This window comes from Lepidochelys kempii, chromosome 2 (assembly GCF_965140285.1).
Source record: "Lepidochelys kempii isolate rLepKem1 chromosome 2, rLepKem1.hap1, whole genome shotgun sequence".
NCBI classification, from domain to species: Eukaryota; Metazoa; Chordata; order Testudines; family Cheloniidae; genus Lepidochelys; species Lepidochelys kempii.
Genome location: NC_136381.1, coordinates 136,026,340 through 136,038,709, shown reverse-complemented (window position 1 = coordinate 136,038,709; position 12,370 = coordinate 136,026,340). Strand labels below are relative to the sequence as shown.

Genomic DNA, 12,370 nt, shown 5'->3' with positions numbered 1-12,370 from the left:
TCCTGAAACAGAACTTCACGTTTGGAGACTATAATCCTTACAGAGCTGTGCTCTTAGATATATATTGATCCATACAAAGAATATCTAAGACTCTATACAATGTAGCAGTAACACATGTAGGTTATAATATTTACATCAGCATTTTAATATTTGAGGGAAATATTTTGGCTAGTAGTGTAATAAACATCCATATAATATGAAGGAGAGCATTCCGTTTTATTGTTTGCATAGCAGTAGGACTTGTAGGCCCTGTTCAGTATCAAGATGTGTTGATATTGTGTAGTTGTCCAAGATGTTGTACAAACACACAGTTAATTACAGTTGGGCAGAAACACACAGTGCACATTCTCAGGCACCTAGAACAGATACAGGTCAGCTTTTAGTTTTCCCACTGAGTCCATTTAAGAAATGTATGTATGCTAAATTTGTCTCCATCTACCGACAGACCCTTTATACGACATTTATACCTTGAGCCACATTCAGCCCTAGTGTCAACTGGTCTGTATTTTTACCTGGAACTGGGAAAAAGGAGAAGATGCGCAAAGGAATGACACACAGTTCTGCAAAGGCAAAATCGACTCCAATTATGTCAACTAAAATCTTCTCTGATGCATTCGGAGTCCAAAACATCAAAAAACAGAGCTGGAAAAGAGAACCACATAAACAAAATTAGGAAGAGTTTGCATAGCAAAGCAAGGAAGGAGAAGGAGAGAGACAGGAGTCCAGCTACTAATCTACAGGCTTAACTGATCATGCAAGTATTTCCTGTATTAAATGGAGGAAAGTGATAGGTGCAGTACAATAATATTTGGCATTTCTACAGCATTCAAAGATCTGTAGTATCCACGGATCTCAGAGCAGGCTATAAACATTAATGAATTAAGCCTCATCCCTGTAAGACTGGCATATATTATTGGTACAGATGGGTAAACTGAGATACAGGAAGGTTAAGTAATCTGCTCAAGATCACATGAAGAATTGATAACCCAGAACTTGCCAGTTCTGACTCCTAGCTACCTCCTTTAACTACTAGCCTACATTACTGCCTCTTCACGTATAAGCCAAAGAAAGAAATAGTACACCAGGCAAATACCAAGATCCAGCAGGTTATGAATCAGTCAAATTAATCATGGATGCACAGGAAAATTTAATACAATGTAACTTTACAATATTTGGATTCTAGAATTCCTGGCTTCTTCACATGTAAAGGGCTAGCCAGATGCTAAACTAAGTAGAAATTGGGGAGAAAAGGTTGGGAGAGGTCTTCCAAGGAATCTTTCCCCTTACCACAAGTCAGAACAATCCCTGTACTTGGTGAAGTGCTGAACATTTACAGCTCCCACTGACTTCAAACCAAGTTGTGGGTGCTTAGTGGCTCTGAACACCCAAATGCTTTTACCACAAAGCATAAAGCAGAGTAACAAAAAGAAAATAGATTCAGATCTTGAAAACTTTCTGACCTTTCCTGAAATAAATCAAAACAACAGCCTCGGAAAAGAAAACACTATCACAAGTTCTTCCTGAAGACACTGAGGAATTATGTTATTTTGTTTTGAGGACTGCATTCATATAACCCTCCTGATGGATACGGATGTCAAGTGGCTCTTAAGTATCTGAATGCAGTAAATTCCTAGCTACCTCCTCCTTTAACTACAGGAGTTGGGGGTGGGTGGGGCTTAATTCATTAATGTTTATAACCTGTTGTGAGATCCCTGGATGCTACAGATCTTTAAAAGCTGTAGAAATGCCAAATATTATTGTACTGCACCTATCTCCTTCCTCCATTCCAAATACAACAGTAAAGAGTATAAAAATAGTGCATGTCTTCTGAGTTTGCCCACAAACACATACAGATGTACATGCACTCACAACAGTCACTTAGGAGTAGCGGAACAGTTGTATACACAGAGACGCTGCCATCTGTATAATGGTAGTAACCCCTAAGACAGCTCAAGAACCAAGAACCCCCAGCACATAGCATTCCTATAGTGTCTGTCTGCAGCTTGTTACGTACATTAGGATGATCAAGCATGATTTAAGAACTTGAGTCTACAGTAGACAGAGTGCCAATGTTCAGAAGCACATAAACACAGATTTGAAATTGCCTCCAAGAAAGATTTAACTTTACTGCTGCTGCTACCAGTACTTTAAAAGGTATAGAAATGTGTCTGCTTTTATCCTGTACAAAGCATCAATGCATGTTGGAAAGCCATGGTAGCCTGGCAGCCATAATGCCTCGTACGGTGAACTTGTCAGATATTATCATTTAAGAACTTTTATGGTTAGTCCGGATTTGAAAGGAAAACGTTAAAGAAAATGCACCATGTTTTAAGAAGTGGTGTGGTGGCTCAATACATAATGCTCTTCCCTCTCAGCAAGCATTAAACCATTGCCCCAGCGCAGTGGTGGGAACTCTGTGCAGTTAGCTGTTCCATCTTTGGGATGAGATACAAAACGAAAGTCCTTACTGGTGATATTTTAAAGATCTCAGGGCACTTTCTCCATACGTAGGGACAGCAGCCCTGATGTTCACACCATTGTTTAACTCTGGCGTGTTCCTCACACCTTGTAATTTAATTTGTTTTTGTTGTTAAAAATAAAGTTAGTTATTTTTCATTTTCCACAAGAAAATGGATGCTGAGAAAGAGTGATCATAAATAAAACAAACCATAACTAGAAGCCTTAAAGCATGCCAGTCTGTCAGACTGCAAGACAACAGAACTGAATTTACTTTTCAATAAATCAGAATCTGATGATGCCCTCAGTGTCTAATTGACTCTTTTTTAATCTATGGTGCGATTTCATGGCCCTTAGCAGTTCTCCAGTTATAGGACCCACATGTTCTTCCATATATTTGCAGTGAAACTCTGGCGCCATTGAAGTCAACCGTCAAACTCCCATCGACTTTTATGGGGCCAGTATTTCACCCTTGTTCTCTAGTTGCGTACCAGTGATTGTCTTTTCTAATTAACATGCAAACAGACACTCTTTTATTGACAACACCAAGTAAATAGAGCCCTGCACAGATACAAAATGTACGTCCACAGATAGGATATAAATTTTGTATCCATGCAGGGCTCTACAAATAAGTCACTTTACTCTGTGCTAAGTGCAGAGGCACCCTCCTGACAGCTTAAAGGCGTGAACAAAACCACTTACTTCAGTCTGCTGATTTAGCTTTATTTCTTCTTCTCATGGACAGGAACTAAGGGTGGAATTAATTTAAGCAGCCTAAACCTCAGACTTCGGTGCCTAAATTTGGGATTTAGGCAGCTAAATTCAAGTTTTAGGCTCTACTGTGATTCACAAAACTCCTGCCAAACACTGTAAGCACCTAAACTCTGAGCCTACATTTTCAGAGTAAAAATTTCCTAGGTGCCTAAGTTTCTGCCTCTGAGCATGTGCATTGCTGCCTCACTCTAATAGTCCAGAGGCTTGTCTCCCTCCCAGAGTAATCCACTAACCAGAGGAAGACAGGCAGGCAAACACTTATCTCACCTGTGGGACCTGATCCAGTAGGCATGCTTAGCGGCTGCCTACTGGATTGGGGCCCATTCACAATCTTGGAGTGGGGTAGTAGCCTTATAACTTTTAGACCAGTGGTTAGAGCACTCACCTGGGATGCAGGTTCAATTACCCACCTCTGCCTGAGGGGAAGAAAGGATTTGAACAGGGGACTCCACTCTGCCAAGAGAGTGCTCTAACCACTGACCTATGGGATATTCTGATATCCTTTTCCCCTCAGGCAGAGGGAGAAATTGAACCTATGTGTCTTACATCCCAGGTGAATGCTCTTAACTACTGGGCTAAGAGTTATAAGATAGGCATCACCACCGATCTTCAGGCTGTTTTGTGTGGAGTGAGGCAGGTGTTTCATTCTCACAAAAAACAACTTAGGTGCCTAAGTCACCTGACTCCAGGAGAGGGTTTCCAGCTCTGCCTTCCTGCAGCCTGGACTTAGGCATTAAACTCTGTGAATTGGTGGGGTACGACAAACCCCTCTCATCAGCATCTCCCTCTGGCTAACTTAAGCAACTCCCCACCTAGCATTCTGGCTTTTGTGGATGGCATTCTAATGCATCTCTCTCCCCATTCACTGTAAAGGGAGCTTAAGTGCATAACTCAGGCTTTGAGGATCGCAGTGTTTCTGTGATTTTCTAGGTGCCTAAAAGTTGGGCATTGCGATGCTCAGTGTCCCAATGCCTAAGCTGGTTTGCACTGCACAGTACAGATACCAATAGCTGCATAGTGACCGTATGAATTCCTGCACTGTGGTCGTCATTATTAGCGAAAGTGCTGTGATGGGCACACTGTACAGTTTTTGAGAAACAGCATAAAGTTGCTATGCAGGAGAGCTTTCTGATTGACTTACCTATAAAGCCTAATGGAGAAAATAACTTAGGGCAAACACAAGCACAAATCAAACCTTTTATTTTATTGCCCATGCTCAGACACCCACACTGAAGTGAAATAGCCATAAAGTGAATTGTTATTTATCTTTGAAAAGTCAAAGTTTGAACAGTGAAGTTTTAATTGCACTAACTTCAATGCACTTTTCTGCACAGATAGCTGGTCACCTTGAAGATGACCTTGCTATTAGAAAACCAGGGACTGAACTACAGAGAACATACATAGATAATGGAAGTCAAAATTCTAACTTTTTCTTTAATGTTCCTTTCGAAATTACAGTAATTTTATTATGTGTAATAAACAAATAAAGTATGAAGTGATAAGAGACTGAAATAAATTCAATTCATTTTTTCCAGTAAAAGTTCTCTTTTAATCAGAAACACTACTCATGGCAAGCAATTTATCTACTTTCATGGTTAAAGAGAACATATTTTAAAACCACCTACGTTTTGAGAATGACAAAAGCTGTAATTTTAATAGCAGTGTAACTTCTAGCTAAAACTGCAGTATTCTGTGAAAAATTAAGCAAACGCTGTAGGGTAAACCTGACACCTTCAAAAATTTATAACAGTGTAATTCCCCAAAGATATAAAGAGCAATTTCCACTTTCTAAATGAAACAGGGATTTTTCTGTCATACATTTTTTAATCATTTGGGAAATCTGTCATCTTTGTATTCAAAAGTGACATCCTGACTGTAATTTCAATGCGGTGCCCTGGTTCAAGAGCTCAGAAACACATCTAAGACATCAAAGGAAAACTACTTCCACAGATTTAGCAAATTATAAAGAAAGAATTTGATCATTCTTGTATTGCACATCAGTGTCAGCTACTGTACTGCACAGCATAATGCCATTCCTGCAAGAGTGGTACATCATTCCCTACGCTGTACTGAACAGCAACACTGGCATATTACCAGGACAAAGTATATGCTACTATACATTAAAGAACATCTCGTTCTTTCTCTGAAAGTGTTTCAAATGGTAGCCTAATATGGCTAAGAGGAGAAAATCTTTTTTTTTCTTTTCTTTAGTTCCAGAATTACTGTAGATTAGTCAAAACTACTGTGCTCAGGGTCCAGTTTTGCTCCCATTGAAGTTAATGAAAGTTTTGCTGTTGACTATAATGAGGATCAGGACTAGAAGCCCTATGCTGCATACACTTAGGGGCATGCTTACATAACTACTGTAAGAAATTCAATTTAAATCAATTCATGGAGGAAAAGTTAAATCGACTATTCAGAGTAGTATATTTAAGCATCGTCTTAAGTGTTTGCAGGATGAGGGTCGAAAGCAGTAAAGATCTAAAGAACTTAAACTTCTCTAATAATTATGCCCTACCACTGGCTTCCTGGATTTTTAGCTTTGCAAAAACAAAGCTAATGTTTATTATATTTGCTACATGCCCACAGCATGCCAAACGACATGCAGAACACAGAGGAAAATAGTCCCTTCCCTGTGGAGCTTTACATTTTAAACAACAACTGGAAACTTGCATCATTGTAGGCCATTGGGGAAAGTGTGTGTGTGTAATGTTTCTATTACAACAACTGTGGTGCGTGTCTTTATCTGACCATGTCTTTATTAGGCAGAGATCCCTATAAATGTGTGTGGTGACTGCCATTCAGTGTAATATGTGTATTCAGTAGGGGATGCTGTGAATCACTAAGCACAGGGTGAAACTTGCTGAGGCTGAGAGCTTAGTGGTATTGGAGTAAGGCCTTTGTTTGTGGAATTTAAGCACCAGCTTGAGTTTTGTTACCTTATCGTAGGTATTGTGGCAAGGTAGCTCCTTGTCTTGCCAGACTTAGCACTTCACCCTCTGGCAGTGGTGGGCTGGAGTAAAATCAGCCCCACTCTGGACAGTGCTTGTGTTCCACCCTCTGTTTATTTACCAATATTGCCAAGGGAGGCAACCCAAGGACTACTCCTCCTCCAAACAAAAAGACACAGAGTTAGAAACTCAAAACAAAGGGGAATACATTTCCTTGCCCCCTTGCTGCGGGGTGTTGTCCTGTTGTTGGCTTCTCTGTCTTGCCAGAGCTTCAATAGGTAGACACGGTAGATCTGCTCCTGTTTCTGGTGTTTGGGCTGTTGAATTTTATAGTCAACTTACCCGATGGCTTCTACTACTTCATATGGCCAGGAGCTTGCTTTCAGCTGTGGACACTACCACCACAACCCGATCTTCCATCTGAAATTTCTGAACCTTTGCTCAGCAATTATAATAGGTCTCTTGTGCTATTTCCAGGTTCTCTCGCTCTGTGGAGGTGACTTGGGCTATTCAGTTCTGCATCTGCATCACATGTTCCTCCCCGGTTTGGCTGTTCTTTCTAGGCTTCCTTGGCCATGTCCAGTAGACCACGGGGGTGGTGACCATACAGCAGATCAAAGGGGGAAAACCCAGTAGAAGTTTGGAGAACCTCCCTTATAGCAAATATCAGGTAAGATAGTAAGGTATTCCAATTTTTCCATTCTGGCTCACCAATTTCCGTATCATGTTCTTCAGCGTCCTATTAAAGTGTTTGACGAGGCGGTCAGTCTGTGGATGGTAGACTGAGGTTCATAGGACCCATATGTGGAGCACTGCACGTCTTTCATCAATTCTGACAAAAAGGGGGTTTCTTGCTCCATCAAGATCTCTTTGGGTACCCCAACCCTAGAGAAAATTTGAATCAACTCCTTCACTATCATCTTGGACATTGAGTTTCGTAGGGGTATGGGTTCTGAGTATTGGGTGGCATAGTCCAGAACAAGCAGCACACTCTGATGGCCCCAGGCCACCTTCTCCAGTGGGTCTATCAGGTCTACGGCTACCCTCTTGAACACAACTTCAATAATTGGTAGATTTCAGAGTAACAGCCACGTTAGTCTGTATTCGCAAAAAGAAAAGGAGTTCTTGTGGCAGCTTACAGACTAACCAATTTATTTGAGCATAAGCTTTCGTGAGCTACAACTCACTTCATCGGATGCATACTGTGGAAAATACAAAAGATGTTTTTATACACACAAACCATGAAAAAAATGGGAGTTTATCACTACAAAAGGTTTTCTCTCCCTCTACCCCCCCCACCCTACTCTCCTGCTGGTAATAGCTTATCTAAAGTGATCACTCTCCTTACAATGTGTATGATAATCAAGGTGGGCCATTTCCAGCACAAATCCAGGAGAGTGGGGGGGGGGGGAAGAGAAAACCTTTTGTAGTGATAAACACCCATTTTTTCGTGTTTGTGTGTATAAAAACATCTTCTGTATTTTCCACAGAATGCATCCGATGAAGTGAGCTGTAGCTCACGAAAGCTTATGCTCAGATAATTGGTAGAGGTACTAAAGGGGCCCTCAAGAGCGGTTGTGAGCCATGTAATTGGCATTCTGGGCAGCAGGTACAATATTGTCAGATCTCCATATAAACTCCTGGCCAAAAGAACCTCTGTAGGATTCAATCGAGGGTATTATCTACCCCTAGATGTCCTCTGAACAAATGACAATGGGCTAGGTCCAACAGTGCCCTCTGGTGTCTTCGAGGTACCAGGAGCTGCTCCACTTCTTGGTCTTGTATTTGGACTACTCTATATAATAGGTCCCTTTTTATCATGAAGTATGACCCTGGGCTTTTCGTTTTCCCCTCCACTGGGACCCCATTCACCACAACTATTTCTTTCTAATATTGTGCTGTAGTGGATCATTGGCTTGGTTCTGCCCAAAATTCTTAAATGATAGCCCAATATATTCAAGTTCAAGGGGACCTATTTCTGTTGCACTTCCAGGATTGGTCTCAGCGGAATGGGGTCTAGCTTCTGGCTCGTCAACTATCTGAGTCACTCCTCCTTCACTTGTTGGACAAGACTGCTTACCTATGAGCGCAGCCCTTTGGTTCTGGGCCAAGATCCTGATCCCCAATCTTTTGTCCTTCCTCGCCTAGCTTTCCAGGGCTCCCCAGTTGCAGAGAAAAGTCCTGGGCTAATTCAGAGAAACTGGGAGAGGGCTATCTACTGGGGCCTGATTATCAATCCCGGAATCACTATGCTCCTCTGACTCATCCACCAGGAGCAGGTTTTCAAACCTTGTGAAATCTCATCCTACGAGGACCAGATATGGGTGCTTAGGGATCACCCCTGCCATCACCCTGATAGTGTTCCCCTGAACCTCAATTCATACAGAGATGGTCGGACAGTAATTGACAGCCACATGTACACAGGTTATTCCTGTGCATTTGGCCTGAGAAAGCTGGTTCCACCCCACTAGTTTCCAGAGTCCACTAATGGAATGGTCTCTATGCCATTCATCCTAACTGGCTGCGTGTATCTATGTGAGTTCATCATGACTCCCACAAGGTTGATCAAGCCACATGGATCTTCATGATAACCCAGGTTGCACTGCACGGGCTCCTCAACGTTAGGACATTGGGCTGCTATATGCCCTAGTTCCCGACAGACATAACACCTATATCCCGCTCAGGGCATCCCACTATTTTTTGGCTATTGAGTCTTACCCCATGACCCTCTCCCCAGTTCCCCAAGCCCCTTCGCAGCCTCAGGTTGCTCTTCAGCATCCTTCCTCTGCAATATAGTTCTGCCCAACCTTTCAGAAGTCTGGGCCTTTGGGAAATTGGGGGATGGGGAGGACTTAATGGCCAAGGAACTTTCTTGGACCACCAACTGCCTGTCTACAAGGGCAACTAAATCATAAGAGGAGGGGTCACATTGGCTTACCCATCCTCGTAGGTCTGGTGGTAGTCCTCTCATGAACCTGTCCAACACTAAGACTTCTATAATCCTCTCTGTTCAGTGGATCTCGGGGCACACTCACTTCCGCAATAGATGCATCAAGTCAGAGTTGTGACCTCAGTGCTTTGCCATCCCGGTACCTTTACACATGGAACCCCTGGGCCCTTATAGTTGTCGTCATCCTGGACCTTGCCAGGATTTCAGCCTTCAACTGGGAGTAATCTGTAGCAGCTTCCATTGCCATGTCGTAGTAGGCCTTCTGGGCCTCTCCACACAGGAAAGAAGCGAAGATGCTGGCCCACTGGTCTCAGGGCCAGGCTTTACATAGGGCCATTCTTTCAAAGATGAGAAGGTATGCCTCCATGTCACCTTCCATAGTTATCTTTTGTAGGTAACTGTGGCCCCTTAGAAATCGTGTCCCATCATGGCCATGTGTCAGAGGCCTTCAGTTGGTTCAAGGCCTCCTGCAGGGTTGCTTGATCCTGGGCTGCCTGGCTCATCAGCAGTTGATTCATTTCCTGCCGTAGCTGTACCAACTCCCATTGGGTGGCCATCTGTACCCAGGTAGCGTCGTCTTGTGCTGCCGTGGCTTCCACCAGTGCCCTCTCTATGTAATCCACTTTGAGGGTGATATACCTTGCCCCAAGATGGTTCACTGTGCCAACAAACCCATTCCTGACATCAAGTGTGGCAAGGCACCTCCTCTGTCCCTCCAGACTTAGCACTTCCCTCTCTAGTGGTTGCAGGACCTGAGGTAAGTCAGCCACACTCTGGACAGTGTTTGTGTTCCCCATCTGTTTATTTATCAGGCCCAAGGAGTCCTCTTCCACAAAACAAAAAGAAACAAATTTACAAACACAAAACAAAGGGGAATACCCTTTCCCTGCCCCCTCGCTGGATGCGTGTGTGTGTGGGGGGGGGGGAGGGGGTTGTGTGTCAGTCCTTCCCCTAAGCAGGCACTCCATTTTGGTTATTTCCCCTGTAGGGAGTAGAGCAGCCTTTCACCCTGGAGAAGCCTACCTCCCTGCTGCCACTGAGCTTGCAGCAGCTGGTCTCTCCCCCACTCCCACCCCACCCCTCCTTACAGCAGAGAAAGTCTCAAAATACAAGTGCTCACTCAAACTACTCAATCCCTTCTCTCAGATACAGTAAATGCATTTACCTTGAATTTAACCACCAATGTATTAAACAACTCCAGTACAAAAATGTTGCTGAGATTTCATTTGAGAACTTGGATGAATGAACTCACTGGTTTCCAACAATTTCTAGCACACAGAACATTTCATTTTATAGATACCACACCTAGAAACTAATATTCTAATGTACTTAGTGTGCGCCAGTAGGTGTTATTTGTCCTACTGAGAGAGACCAATTAAGTAATAAATTATAGTGAAAAGTTAACCAAGATAACTGCCATGTGTATAGGTAGCTTTTGTACATCTATGGATAAACACAAAAGACTTTTCCAGGAAATGGCAAAGGACAAGTAGATTGGGCTATAATGTAATCTCCAATCAGAAAACCCCCCAACCAGCTGACAAAGCTGCAACATGACTCATTATTTCTCAAACATTGGCATGACCCAATGTCATTCATGTTTTCCAACTCAGAGCACAAGCCAAAACAACAAAAGACGGTACGTGCACTCCATCACTTAGCACATCATTGTTATGGTCTTTCCAGTGCATCAATGGAGCCTAATGTCTTATTATTTCATTAGGAAAGAGCCATCAAAAGGCGACTTAGATTACCAGAGTTTCGTGTCTGGCAAATTTAGCCTATTGTTTATTTAGACTACAAATTTAGACTACTGTTCAGATTCTGATGCTCATTTTAAAAATTAGGGCCTGACAAAGAGGATAATATCTGTCATGACCCAGAAACATAGTTGTTTAATGGGCGTAGCCTTCTAACAACAGTGGAGGCGAATTGTACTTGATACATTTGGGGAAAGTCTGGAGTGATCTCAAGATGAAGCTGTCTAGTATAGGTATTCTCTTGTACAGTCTCTCTCTACACTTGTATAGAATAATCCAATCACATATAACTAAAAATAGGTTAAGGACCCAAAGTCATCTAAGGAGTGCAACAAATCCACAAGATGTCCTTTAGTTTTATATTTTGTTTGGATTACTGACTTAGCCATAAGTGATGTAAAATAATATTCAGCCAGTTTCCTATTGGCTGGATAACTAAGTGGTCTCTCTTTCACATAAAATAAATTGCAAGTCACTCCATCCCCTTTCGAGAAGTTGACATCACACATGAAAGAGAGGCTGAAGTGGAGAGTAGGTGTGACTTTTTTTTTTAAAAGGTTGTTCTAGTTGCAGAGTCTGTCAGTCACCCAAATGTGTGTCTTGCTCTAAGTTGCATAAGTATGAAGATCTGAATTTGACCCTTTGTCTGATATCCATCTATGCAAGATGTCTGGAGAGCACTGTAATCTTAGAGAATCTCTCTATATTTTTGTCAGCTATATAGCCAGTGTGAAGCAGCCAGCTTCAATAACCTTTGAAACTTTAAGCCTCCTTCAGATGCCAATGTGGTGGTAATATGGTTTATATCTTATAAATGCCTATCTTAAAGTGGAAAGAAATAAGTAGTTTTTACTTGCAGTTTCAATCTAAGTAAAACAATGGTGAGCAATAATGCACTTTAATACTGCAACATTATTCATATTTGCTGTCATTAAGCCAGATACTATGATTCCATTTTCATCCTGTAATTAGGAACACTGATGGAACCTTAAGCATAGCTCTACAGTTACACCAATAGTAAAAAATATTCCCTACTGCCTGCTAAAGTGTTCATGGTACTGTGCAATCACCGCTAATAAATAGGTTAATAACCACCATTTTATAAGCAATTGTCATGCATGACTTCTTTTAAGGGAAAGGACTCTAAATATGAAAATAACAGTTGCACTAATTTAGCAAAACTGAAAAATGATTTTGTATATTGCCACGGGCCAATACTTTCTGAACTCTAGGAGCTATCACATCAAGGGCTGCTGACATGAAATGTGGTGGTGGTATCCCAGCAGAAATACCCATCAGGAAGAGGTTCAAGAAGATCTCAAACCAAAGCCCTACATTAAGGGCTTTTACATATTTAGAAGAGTTTGTTTTTTTTTAAGGCAGTCCACTACTTTATGGGTCAGTCATTTCTATGGACAACAGAAGGGAAAATGGTTCCCCCCCAATCTCGTGTTATGTTTTGAAATATGCCTTATATG

The 12,370-nt window shown here is 42.0% G+C and overlaps 1 protein-coding gene across 3 annotated transcripts in view; it reads right to left on the bottom strand.

The window, feature by feature from the left end:
* Window positions 1-12,370, bottom strand: part of ANKH (ANKH inorganic pyrophosphate transport regulator) — a 215,612-nt gene that overhangs the window by 81,092 nt on the left and 122,150 nt on the right. For all 3 annotated transcript variants that reach the window (XM_073332298.2, XM_073332297.1, XM_073332300.2), the window contains one exon: window positions 513-642. In XM_073332298.2, coding sequence (XP_073188399.1) covers window positions 513-642 — 130 coding nt within the window. The remainder of the gene's footprint in view (window positions 1-512; window positions 643-12,370) is intronic.